General features: G+C 38.9%; 1 protein-coding gene across 2 annotated transcripts in view; it reads right to left on the minus strand.

Moving 5' to 3' along the window:
• Positions 1-301: 301 nt before the first annotated feature.
• LOC135467795 (ras guanyl-releasing protein 3-like) overlaps positions 302-14,346 on the minus strand; it is a 57,655-nt gene continuing 43,610 nt past the window's right edge. Inside the window, exons 19-20 of one of the 2 annotated variants that reach the window (XM_064745649.1) lie at positions 13,033-13,058; positions 2,101-2,265 (exon numbers count right to left, since the gene is read on the minus strand). In XM_064745649.1, coding sequence (XP_064601719.1) covers positions 2,250-2,265; positions 13,033-13,058 — 42 coding nt within the window. In that variant the 3' untranslated portion in view covers positions 2,101-2,249. Of the gene's footprint in view, positions 2,266-13,032; positions 13,059-14,346 lie in introns of both variants that reach the window. The other variant, XM_064745647.1, reaches the window with a different exon arrangement.

Raw genomic sequence — 14,346 nt, forward strand, 5'->3', positions numbered from 1 at the left:
ACACACACACACACACATATATATATATGTGTGTGTGTGTGTGTGTGTGTGTGTGTGGTGGGGGGGAGGGTGGTCAAACAGGTGTTTGTCTAATGTGGAGAAGAATATTAATATACAGAAAAAAAATAACAAAAAGACAGAAAATCTTGCCTATATATATATATATATATATATATGTGTGTGTGTGTGTGTGTGTGTGTGTGTGTGTGTGTGTGTGTGTGTGCGCGTATACACATATACACACATTATGTACAAGCAACATGCATATAGTATATACAACATTTGGTGTGAATTTCCCACACTCTACACATTATGTAATTGTGCAACAAATATTAAATGTACAGAATTACCACAGTGTTTGAACAATCCCCTGGTAAAGTGACCCCTAATTCAGTCAGAGACTAGATAACATTCTGGTAACAAAATGAATAAAACCATAACATCTAGCACCATCAGCAGTAATATGAAATATTATCTTTATGTACAGAAACATTTCACACAGGAAATGGAATAATAGAATTTGTGAAGCCATAAACCTAAACTATTGAAAAAGTTCCCAGCTTGAAACATCCTCTAATGGAAACACTGAATATGGTGCATGATAATGTGTCAAGCTGGCTCAATATCAAGTTGAAAAGGGTGTGAAAAGTTTTACATTCTTAATTTAAGGAGAACCTGTATCTCAATAAGGGAAATCTATTGTGTATTTGAGATTCTAATGCAGTTCAGCCTCAACATGTGAAATCCCGAACTGAAAGTGACAAAGAACGGAAAGAAGAGACCACGTGACACCAGCTGATCAGGTAGGTATCGAGAGGGTTACACTGTATATCCTGGGATGAAGTTTGGAGCATTTGTTCTGCGGACATATGCCTGCTAAAGAAAGCTGTGTTCACACAATGCACTTATTAAGTTATCATAATCGACTAGTCAAATGAAAAATAAAAACATGCACTATTTCTTGTGGTTGTACTAATCAACAAATCACATCATCTGAATGCGGCTTATGAAACAGACCTGAACTATTTTTATTCGAGAAGTTGATATGAGAATGTCGTATACCTACACCTTCACATGGCACTAGCTATAAAGGTTGTATTTGACAAGGCAGGCTGTCCGGTCCAGGGCTACAGTGATCCAAGGAAACTGGCAAGTCCATCAAGTGTTCCATCAAACACAGACAGTATCATATAGATTCATATAAAACTGGCTCAGAGACTGAAGGATCAACTAACACACACCACCATTATGGTAATTATGTAAACTGGATTTGAAGTACATGTAAGGAGTGTGAGCTAGCCCATGTTAAATTCTGTAATTACTCCCCAGGACAGTGGCTCTGCTGAAGTAAAGGCTGCTAACAGCACTACAGGCATACACACACATACAGCTGCTCTGGAATGGCCTATGTTGCTGTTAGATTCACCCAGAGATAACAACGAACACTTATGTACAATGTGCTGTTCAGAGTATTTCTATAGCCTCTAAATCTATGGTTGTTGATGCCCTTAGGTGGTGTTAACCTGGCTACAGGTTGACTAGTCTAGAGACCATACAGCCTACATGACAATACAAGGAAGAGGACAATATGTAGACCTGACCACAGGAAACAACAGGACACTGGGCCAGCCAAAATAGCCCCCCACCCCCCACCAACCAAAATGTGAAAATGTGTGAAAGAAAATTGCACAATTTAAAGAAGTGATCTTCTTAATTCTACATGCTTCATATTCATGTGGTTTTTTAATGGAACTAGCCATATCAGAGCATGCAAGAATTATGAAGAGGGTTGTACTGGACATTGTGTCAATGTTTCTGTTACTGCACACAGTGTAACATCACAATGTCTATTGTTTTCCTTAACAATTTGCCTTATTTGATATAACATTGTCCCTCTTCCCCCAAGATCCAAACTCAATCCTGATGGCTATGCACTTGTATTTTCTGTTAGACCTCTGTGTCCCTCTGAAGGTGCAAGGTGTCCATCTGGTTTCTGTTAGACCTCTGCATCCCTCTGAAGGTGCAAGGTGTCCATCTGGTTTCTGTTAGACCTCTGTGTCCCTCTGAAGGCGCAAGGTGTCCATCTGGTTTCTGTTAGACCTCTGTGTCCCTCTGAAGGTGCAAGGTGTCCATCTGGTTGAGGATAAAATTGATGGTGTGCTGACGAATCAATCCAATGTGGGACTTTAGTGTAAATATGTTATCAGTGGCCACATCTAGTTTGGAGCGCAGCTTCTCATTTTCGGCCATCAGCTTTTCTCTAGCCTACAGGAAACATTAAAAAAAAATACATATAAATTCATTTAAGGTTTTCACGGAGAACAATTAATCAACCTTATCAGTCAAACAATGTTTATGGTACAGCACTCATATATTTCACTACTTACATGTATATCTACTTTGCAATGCAATAACAATACTCTGAATACATTATCTCTCCACAGATATTTGCTGACACCATTCATCATCTTCTTTACCAAGTACAATGAAACAAATTAATTTGTCCCGGAGTTCATGTCCAGCTCATGTTGGCTTCCTCTCTGGTCGTACATGGGATGGCCTGCCAGCAACCTACAGATGGTCACAGGTTTTCCCGGAGTTCTGCCTGGTTTCCTCCCACCATAATATGGGCCGCTGTCATATAAGTGAAAAATTCTTGAGTATGGCGTAAAACAACAATCAAATAAATAAATAATTAATTTGTCCAGCTATATACTTAATGGGTGAGCCAGACATATGAATATGCTCACTGATAAAAAAAAAAAAAATGGGTAGATACTCATCTACTTTGAAAGGTTTGAATGACATGCATCGATATATATGAATGTGGAAGACATCTACAAACAGATGAATAATTTATACCAAGACCCGACATACATGTTGGCTATCCTGGAAGACGTTGCGGTCAATCCCTTTACAATAAATTGTTCTGAACGTAACTGGGAGAGATTGACTGATGCTTAAAATTATACTCCAAAAAATCTCACGTATACTGTCAGCATAAAGAATAAGCTGCAGTACTGTGAATACACCAAAGGCCTTACAGGCAAGTACTTGTAACATATGAACTTTGCCACATGGGACGCAGAGAGCAGAGATGATTGGTCAATCGCAGGGCCAGCTCAATGTGTATTGCCATCATGGAGGTGATCAATGGCAAGTTATTACCAACAAACTTTATACAAACACCACATAACCATACCAATGAAGTCCGATCTTCCCTGCCCAATTCTGGGCTTGAACCAACCCGGTGTGTGCTTGAGTGGTCGAAAGAAAGTGTTTGAACCAGGCCTATATTGGCAGAACAAAGCCAGTGTATACCAAATTGAAATAATGGACTAACAGTGTTCATACAGTGTAGTATAGCACAGACTAATGTTAGGCAGCTACAATCATGAGGGAAAAATCATTCATGTACAGAATAACCCACAGTAACAGCTAAAATTGCAAATATTGTTTTGTTTGAAATTTATTTTCAACATTCCACCCAAACAATGAATATGATATTTAATCTTCACTTTATATCCCAATGAAATCTCAAGGTTAATATATCTGTTGACTCAAATAACAAATTCATGACAGCCACCATTTGGCCAAACCAAGAAAAAACTACAGCAAAACTGTAACAAATTATCAGAAACATTACAGAGGCTTATGTACATCTTTTTCTTTTCTCCATGTTGTTTTTGATGAGGCAAAGTCAAATGAGACTTAAAACAACAAAACATTCCACAAGTTTTTCTTTATTTAACACTATCTGAAGACACTGAAAATGTGTATAAATAGAAGTAAACTGAAAAAAAAAAATAACAACCAAAAACAAACAACAGCAAAAGGATTGGCCTCTGCCAAAAACTTCAACACTCGCTTGAATTATGCAAATAAATGTATCTTCTGAATTTCTGAACTGGAAATTGTTGAGGCTTCAATGCATGATCAGATCTTTAAACAAGGTCGTTATGATGTTCAGTTTGGGGTATCAGAAGTCCCTCCAAATTAGTCCTCCAGTAATTCCATGTATACCAAAATCTAATCTGGTCTGGGGAACCATCCAGTAATTCCATGTATGCTAAAATCTAATCTGGTCTGCAGAACCCTCCAGTAATTCCATGTATACCAAAATCTAATCTGGTCTGGGGGACCATCCGGTAATTCCACGTATGCTAAAATCTAATCTGGTCTGGCGAACCATCCGGTAATTCCATGTATACCAAAATCTAATCTGGTCTGGGGAACCCTCCAGTAATTCCATGTATACCAAAATCTAATCTGGTCTGGGGAATGGTTCGGTAATTCCGTGTATACTAAAATCTAATCTGGTCTGGGGAACCCTCCAGTAATTCCATATATACCTAAATCTAATCTGGCCTGGGAAACTGTTCAGTAATTCCATATATGCTAAAGTCTAATCTGGTCTGGGGAACCATCCGGTATTTCCATGTATACCACAATCTAATCTGGTCTGGGGAACCCTCCAGTAATTCCATATATGCTAAAGTCTAATCTGGTCTGGGGAACTCTCCAGCAATTCCATGTATGCTAAAATCTAATCTGGTCTGGGGAACCATTCGGTAATTCCACGTATGCTAAAATCTAATCTAGTCTGGGAACCCTCCAGTAATTCCATGTATACCATAATCTAATCTGGCCTGGGAAACCGTTCGGTAATTCCATGTATACCACAATCTAATCTGGTCTGGGGAACCCTCCAGTAATTCCATGTATGCTAAAATCTAATCTAGTCTGGGAACCCTCCAGTAATTCCATGTATACCAAAATCTAATCTGGTCTGGGAAACCCTCTAGGAATTCCGTGTATACCTAAATCTAATCTGGTCTGCAGAACCCTCCAGTAATTCCATATATACCTAAATCTAATCTGTTGTGCAGAACCTTCCAGTAATTCCATGTATACCAAAATCTAATCTGGTCTGGGGAACTCTCCAGTAATTCCATATATACCTAAATCTAATCTGTTGTGCAGAACCTTCCAGTAATTCCATGTATACCATAATCTAATCTGGTCTGGGGAACCCTCCAGTAATTCCATGTATACCAAAATCTAATCTGGTCTGGGGAACGGTTCGGTAATTCCATGTATGCTAAAATCTAATCTGGTCTGGGGAACCATCCGGTAATTCCATGTATGCTAAAATCTAATCTAGTCTGGGAACCCTCCAGTAATTCCATGTATACCATAATCTAATCTGGCCTGGGAAACCGTTCGGTAATTCCATGTATACCACAATCCAATCTGATCTGGGGAACGGTTTGGTAATTCCATGTATGCTAAAATCTAATCTGGTCTGGGGAACTCTCCAGAAAATATACCAAACTCTGCCAAACCCTCCAGTGATGAAGTTTCATTCAATTTCGCAGAGTAGTTAAACACGTGTACATCTGTGGGAGGCCCAATGTAGACCAGTTTAAGACCTCTTACCTCACCACCCAATGTTGACTGACTAAAGTTTTGACCTCTGACCCCAGTGACTTGTCACACAACTGAATGAGCTTGTTAAATTTGAGTGAGTGAGTGAGTAAATCTGAGTGAGGTTTAATGTCATATGACGACGAAGGAGTCCTTGGAGTGCATGTAATGTGCCTTCTTGTTGCAGGGCAGATTTCCACCGCTCTTTTATCTAATGCTGCTTCAATGAGACAGCTTACCGAATCACTTAACCAGTGATTTCATTTCCCATTAATGCTGAATGCCAAGTGAGGAAGCTACAATGTCCTCTGTTAAGGTCTTGGGGGTGACCCAACCCAGGATTGAACCTGGATTTACCGCGTGTTCGGATTATTAGGGTTCCACACTAGTATCCTAGCAGGACACCTCTTGAAATCGTTTGGATTATTATTAGGGGTCTATGCTAGTATCCTGGTGGGACTCCTCTTGAAATCGTTTGGATTATTATTAGGGGTCTATGCTAGTATCCTGGTGGGACACCTCTTGAAATCGTTTGGATTATTATTAGGGGTCTATGCTAGTATCCCGGCAGGACACCTCCTGAAATCGACTGGATTATTAGGCGTTCAAGCCTCTGGCTGACAGCTCTATTGCAACTGTTCGGATTCTTCTTATTTTTGTTTATGGTTATTATTATTCCTCACGATTTTGTCGCTGAGTTGTAGAAAAATTGGTAAGAGCTAGAAAGCTGATATTGCAACACATGATAGGTTTAGGCCTAAACCTGTAGGCCATAACTTTTAGTGGCCATCAGTTAGGTGATATGGCGGCCATATTGGATTTTGTTAAAAAGCCCAACCCTTCTTTAAAAATCTTATTCTGGAGAATAACTGGGCCAAGTTGCTTCAAATTTTCACTGAATGTTGTCCACTGGTGTACCATTCCAGTTTGCAAACTTCAATATTAGTTGTTCATGACAATTTTAGTGTGTTTAAATATGCAAATTAGGATACACAGATAACATCACCATTAAAAGCATTGGCTTTTGTTTTGTACAATAGACAAATGTATGGCATCTATTGTGTATGAAGTTTGCTTCCAGAAGTCAAGTGACATGGTGGCCATTTTGAAAAACGAGATATTGTTTTAAACATCTTTAAGTGAAAAAGAGCTAGTAAATTTCTCTGAAACAAAGTCTGAGAAAGAAATTGGAATCCATCTACAAATTACATCCGGCAGCCAAAGTAACAAATGCTAAAAAAGAGCACGCATTAAATTTAATCAAATTTAAATGAGCAGGGAGTGTAGTCATATGTTATTTTCCATGCTGTTCACATGTGCTTAGTTTTTCCCCAAGGTGAAATAGTTCTCTGTATAATGAGGAAAAAATACCTCCAGAAATGCCCCATTTAAATAACATGGGCCGTGTTAAAGCTATTATTTATCCGATTTTGTAACGGCACTACAGACTAAATCATCACTAATCAAACACACTATCTGGTGCCCCTTTACGTCAGGATTATAAATATGCGAGAATTATTTTTGTACCTTGTATAGTCTTCATGTTATGACCACAAAAAAAAAAAAAAAAAAAAATACATTTCACAAAACCTTCCTATATAAATATCATGGCAGCTTTGTGCTAAACTGCAGTTTACGGTGGGAACAGGCACCCGTTTTGCAACTTTAATTAGTTTAATGTATTTTGTCTTTTGCTGTCAGGCACCAAGTTTCCAACAATATATTCTGTCTACTGTCCTGGGCTATCAGCAGAAGATCAAAGCCGCCTGTTGTCTATGCTAGTCTTCAGCACTTGGCCAATTGTAAATGATGCTTGGCAGTCTAGAATTCAAATCCAGTACATTCCTTGCCATTCTTTTTTGTTTTTTTTTCTCATTATCATGAGCTTTACAGACGTCAGACTAACGGAAGTGTTAAAAGACTAGTAGCGTGGACTCTAGCAATGCTGTTGGATAACAGCATTAATTTATCTGACTGGTGTTTTATGCTCCTTTAATATAAACGAGAATTGCAAATTCTGCTTTGAACATATACGCACATGTACTCATCTGTGTACATAAAATGAATGTTCTGATATGGAGAACAGGTGTAAGAAAGAACAAGAAAACGGTCTCAAATTTCTACATTGTTGTATTCCAATATCCTTATTTAATCTACCTTGATTTAATAAACTGTATTAAGTCTTCAAAGCCTAGAACTTTCCTTCATAAATATGGATGATACACAGCCCAATCAGGTTCCACTTTACAAATGTTGACTGCACCTTATTTTAATACTGACAGAAGTTTAAAACATCATGTCATTGTAAGTGCCGTCATTGTAAGTGACAACTTTGTAGTACATACGCAATAAATTTATTTCACCATATTTATTTTCTTAGAAGAGGTGCTAGCATAAAAAAAAAATAACTCCTTGCACACTGACTTGCTAAAGGCTATCTTTGAGGCTAGAAATTAGTGGTGATACAACAACAGCATCAAGTACACTGCTTGACCCCTTACGCTACCACCTTTATTGCTCGACAGAACAGTGACCTTCTGCTTTTAATGCACATTACCGTTCACAGCACTGCTTAATGACGTCACGTACGTTTGAAAGTGCGACGTCATTTGTTTCTATACGTCAGGAATGGGTGACGCCAAGTGTTCTTGCATGATGTCAGACCAGGCAAAATTGGAAACGACAGAAAACTTTTGTTTCCCTACTATCCCCCAAAACTAGTGACGGCGGTTTTAATACATTGATATTTTTTAAAAATTTAGGAAAGCAATTCAGACTATCTTGATCCTTATCATTTAACCCTCCTTTTAAGACATTCAGGTCTTCGCACTGTAGGAGCTCTTTAGGGAATAAATTAGATCCTAACATATATTCATTTACTTCTAATACAAGGAAACACACATTTATTAGGGATGCTCAATGAATGGCTCCAAATCCCCAGGCGGAAGTATGCAGGCCCAAAAGAGTAGGTGTCTGAACACTTTTATATCTATAGTACTCCAGTGGTGATTACAAGGCCTATATCAACCTTGCTGACAGGAAGATGTATTCCAACAGAGGAGTTTTGAGTTGGAACTCTTTTGTCGTCAAAGGTAAAAACAGTCCTCCTGGTAATGTTAATGGTGAAAAATGTTAGGCAACCTTGTTGAAACTGATTACCTGCCTTACCTTTTTCCAAAGGCACAAATGACACCTCTTTCCTTTAGGAACTTCTACCAGTTCACAAAATGTTCAGTTTATCAATTTTCTCTTTCATTTGTCTACTCTAAATTACTTTTTATGACACTTTTTACAGACACCCGTGTTATACTGAATGGGATCCAAAATAGTTGCTTAACATTATTGATAGGTCATATGACACAGTTGAACTTTTTGTACCTTCAACGATAAAAGAGTTCAAACTGCTCTACTGCAGTTTCGAATGTTTGTTCTCATCAGGGATACTGAGTGTTAGCAGGGTAAAATCAAGATTATATACAGTACTGTTAGTGTTTGCTTAACAGTTGTCACTTAACCACACAAATCCAGAAGCGATGAGTACTGACTTGAATTTAACTCTTTACATTTAACACAATGGAGAGTCCAAGGGAGATAATCCTAGAAAGTTGTTAAGTGTAACAAACAGGCTTAAATAAGTCAAGCATATGTTAAATTTCAATTAAGGATGGTGGTTCCCATTAACATAGGCTTGTATTTCTCAAGAAATAAAAATCTTTCATGCCTGATGAACTGTTATACTCCCTTCTATGATAAGAACAAGAAGCTTGAATTTCAGCTGGAATACAAAGGCATAGAAAGTTGAGAAGGCTCTTTTGTTTCTTTTTCTGTCATTTCTATCCATTCTTCGTATCAGAAAAAACCTACTTTAATTCATAACTGCAAATTGTACATACAAATACATTTAACTTGCAGTTGTTTTAAACATGAACACCAACAGCACATATGAAATACAGAAACTGTACAACAAAGACAAGCAAAGCAGAAAGGTTGCACAGTCACTGAATATGTAAAACATAAAACATATTGTTTACAAGCATGTGAATGTTGGAATTTAACTAGCCACTGAGGGCAAAGCGTGTTTTCATATTACATGGTGGTGCAAATGAATCTCTGCTCAGGCCCCACTGCCTTTGGATACAAATTTTTCATATCAACTTCTTTTCACAGGAAGCCATCTTATGGCATTAAACCCTGAAATAAATTTGAATGAATATCTGGAAAAAAAGCTATGAGAAATATGAGAAAAGCAGGAAAATCATACATAAATTAGAACTGAATGAGTATCAGACATTTTGTGGGAAGGCTCAAGGGAGATTTGATGCTACAAATAGAGAAGATACTGATACATGTATATGGAATGTGTTATGTACCATGTTCACAGTTTATCAGGCATCAGCCTGTGTGAGATAGTACCCTCTGTCTTTCGTTCACAGTCTGAGATAGTGCCCAGTTGCCTTCATTATTGTTCACATCATTCATCACGTGCCATATTCACAGTTTATCAGGCATCAGCCTGTGTGAGATAGTACCCCTTGTCTTTCGTTCACAGTCTGAGATAGTGCCCAGTTGCCTTCATTATTGTTCACATCATTCATCACATGTGCCATATTCACAGTTTATCAGGCATCAGCCTATGTGAGATAGTGCCCCTTGTCTTTGGTTCACAGTCTGAGATAGTGCCCAGCTGCTTTCATTATTGTTGCCTTCATTATTGTTCACATCATTCATCACATGTGCCATATTCATAGTTTATCAGGCATCAACCTGTGTGAGATAGTGCCCTTGTCTTTGGTTCACAGTGTGAGATAGTGCCCTTGTCTTTGGTTCACAGTGTGAGATAGTGTCCCTTGACTTTGGTTCACAGTGTGAGATAGTGCCCCTTGTCTTTAGTTTGCCGTTAAACCCCAAGCACTCACTCTTTGGTTCCCAGTCTTGAGATAGTGCCCAATTGCCTTCATTATTGTTCACATCACTCATCACATGTGCCATATTCACAGTTTATCAGGCATCAACCTGTGTGAGATAGTGCCCTTGTCTTTGGTTCACAGTGTGAGATAATGTCCCTTGACTTTGGTTCGCAGTGTGAGATAGTGCCCCTTGTCTTTAGTTTGCCATTAAACCCCAAGCACTCACTCTTTGGTTCACAGTTTGAGATAGTGCCCAACTGCCTTCACTATTGTTCACATCATTCATCACATATGCCATATTCACAGTTTATCAGGGATCAACCTGTGTGAGATAATGCCCCTTGTCTTTGGTTCACAGTTTGAGATAGTGCCCCTTGTCTTTGGTTCACAGTGTGAGACAGTGCCCTTGTTTCTACAAAGATAGTGCCCAATTGCCTTCACTATTGTTCACATCATTCATCACATATGCCATATTCACAGTTTATCAGGCATCAGCCTATGTGAGATAGTGCCCCTTGTCTTTGGTTCACAGTCTGAGATAGTGCCCAGCTGCCTTCATTATTGTTGCCTTCATTATTGTTCACATCATTCATCACATGTGCCATATTCATAGTTTATCAGGCATCAACCTGTGTGAGATAGTGCCCTTGTCTTTGGTTCACAGTGTGAGATAGTGCCCTTGTCTTTGGTTCACAGTGTGAGATAGTGTCCCTTGACTTTGGTTCACAGTGTGAGATAGTGCCCCTTGTCTTTAGTTTGCCGTTAAACCCCAAGCACTCACTCTTTGGTTCCCAGTCTTGAGATAGTGCCCAATTGCCTTCATTATTGTTCACATCACTCATCACATGTGCCATATTCACAGTTTATCAGGCATTAACCTGTGTGAGATAGTGCCCTTGTCTTTGGTTCACAGTGTGAGATAGTGTCCCTTGACTTTGGTTCGCAGTGTGAGATAGTGCCCCTTGTCTTTAGTTTGCCATTAAACCCCAAGCACTCACTCTTTGGTTCACAGTTTGAGATAGTGCCCAACTGCCTTCATTATTGTTCACATCATTCATCACATATGCCATATTCACAGTTTATCAGGCATCAACCTGTGTGAGATAATGCCCCTTGTCTTTGGTTCACAGTTTGAGATAGTGCCCCTTGTCTTTGGTTCACAGTGTGAGACAGTGCCCTTTGTCTTTGGTTCATAGTTTGAGATAGTGCCCAACTGCCTTCACTATTGTTCACATCATTCATCACATGAACCATAGTCACAGTTTATCAGGCATGATATTCACATACATGTACATCAGTTTCTTCTAATTTGTCACAAACTGTCTCAAAATATTGCAAAAAAGTACCAACATAAATCTAACCACAGATGCTCTGTAAAGGATTCATAAATATGTCCTAATATGTAAGAATAATGGGGTGGGAGAGGGTGAGAGGAAGTGGATTTGTGCTACGTCTATATTTACAACTGGCTTATTGTCTTACCTTGATTTGCACCTGATTTCACTTTCTTGAACTCCCGAATATTTTAATGATAAGGTAAGTAAGCAAATATGCCGCAATCATGAAATAAAATCATTTTATTTGCTTTTCTTGTGTCAGCTTAAATACTGAGTTTCATGAATCCTTTACGGCAAAAATATTTCCCTTTTACATTAATCAGATTTTGCAGAACATTGTAATAACAACAGCTACATGTGAAATGTAATACCAGTCCATCTCTGATGCAGTTTAAATCAGGACAGAACTGTAAGGTCAAAAGTGTAGTTAAAGGGAATTACTTATTTCAAGGATGACGATCCCCCTTCCTCAAATTTAAACTTATTTATTTAGATATCTTACATCAGTAAAAAACATTCGATGCCTCATAATCCTAGGTTTAAAGAAGGAACCCAAGTCTGAATCTAATAGCTCTGTAAAGATTTACAGAGTCAGCAAGGCCGTCATAGAATGATGGTCAGACGGCAGAAGGCAGTAACCCAACATCGACACATCAAACACTTAGCTTACCGGCTCTTTGAATATGCTAGCTCTATACAGATAAAGTGAACTTCTAGCTGTTCAAAAATAGGTACATGTAAAGTACTCATTAGTGAGTGAGTGCTTGGGGGATTAACGTCGTACTTAACAGTTTTTCAGTCATATGAGGACGAAGGAATCCTTAGAGGTAATCATTAGTGCATGAGAGAATGTGTAAGGCAGAGTTTCAGATGTGACAGTCTCAGATGAACAGCCCTGCATCCGTGCAGGCATCAGAATGTGAACCTTACATAATATATGTGTGCACATTGTTACCAGTTGACACATGCAATAATGCAACACAAGCAAATTTCAGGCACAAGTCAGTGAGGCATAACTTGAAGAAAATAGAAAATGACAAAACATAACTGTACAAACAGAATAAATGCAAACAAAAAAAGAGTCCACAATGTACAAGTAGCTGATAAGGAAAAATAATACTACATTTTCCAAGCTAATTAAAATCAGATTGTACCACAGAAGTGCATCTGTGACTTGATTATAAAGTGCAACAGCCGCTGAGCTATCAGGCTGAGTTATTGCTTGTATGTTAGACAGTTGTTAGAATGGTGATTAACTCCAAATCTGATTTTAATTAGATACTATATATCAAGTACACATATACATCGCAAATGAAAATGCATCAAAGAAAGCAATGAATGAAGTGGGAAGAGTGACTTACTCCAGGTCCTCCTCCCTACAACTGGCCTGCTCGGCAAACAAAAACAGGGAGATGATTAGATAACTGCTGCTCTGAGTTCCCATAAACCATGTGGACGCATCCACAACTGACACCACACTAGTCCCCAGGCACACCTGGATCACCTGACACCATACTAGGCCCCAGGCACATCAGGATCACCTGACACCATACTAGGCCCCAGGCACATCAGGATCATCTGACACCAGACTAGGCCCCAGGCACATCAGGATCACAAGTCAGTTTTAGTCTTAACATTCACACAGTTTGCCACAATTACATGTTGTGACTGTGAATTTTATTTTAATACCTGAACCCGTTTTAAAAGTTCAGGAATAATAGTGATCCTGGGGCCAGAGTGGCTTATAACATGTGATGACATTTGCACTGACTTCAAACAGAAGTTATACAAATTGACTGACACAGCTGAACCATGGCTGATCTTGTCTTTCCTCTTTGTAATATAGACTTAAAAACACTGATCTCCATGCATTATCACACAAACCTTCAAAATGTGCTGTATTAACTCAACACGCCCATACATCATTGATAACCTGCAAAGGATTTTGTTTTTACTTTCAAATCAAAAATCTTTGCAGTTCACCTTTAAGATTAACTTCCCAAGCTCATAGCTGATATGTTCAAGCTAACAGGTAACTTGCCCACGCTCTTTGGCTAGATCATGCTACATGTGTAGTTTTCTCAAACTCAGAGCTAGTTTACCCAAGCTCAAAGCTACATGTAACCCACCCAAGTTCACGGCTACCTTGCCCAAGCTCTTTGGCTAGATCATGCTACATGTGTAGTTTTCTCAAACTCAGAGCTAGTTTACCCAAGCTCAAAGCTACATGTAGCCCACCCAAGCTCACGGCTACTTTGCCCAAGCTCTTTGGCTAAATCATGCTTCATGTGTAGTTTTCTCAAGTTCACAGCTAGTTTACCCAAGCTCAAAGCTACATGTAACCCACCCAAGCTCATGGCTAGCTGGCTCAAGCTCACAGCTACACGTACATTGGACAAGATTTCAAGCCGATTGTTAATTACAATTTCTGCTAAGTTGCCCAGACATCAATAACGCTTGTGTAAGGGTGGACGCAGCTGCTGTTCATGGAGCATTTGTCTTCTAGCAATACAGTATCTATTTCAGCAGATAACATGTAGGAAAGTTTAGCAGTAACCTGCCTAAGACTTTTGGTTTACTCGAAACACTCTGGTGTCAATTTTAATTGAGGCTGAAGGCATCAGTTATAAGCAAAAATAGCTCGCCTTCATTTGGACACTTTCCTCAACAAAATT

The sequence above is a fragment of the Liolophura sinensis genome, chromosome 6 (genome assembly GCF_032854445.1).
Source record: "Liolophura sinensis isolate JHLJ2023 chromosome 6, CUHK_Ljap_v2, whole genome shotgun sequence".
NCBI lineage: Eukaryota > Metazoa > Mollusca > Polyplacophora > Chitonida > Chitonidae > Liolophura > Liolophura sinensis.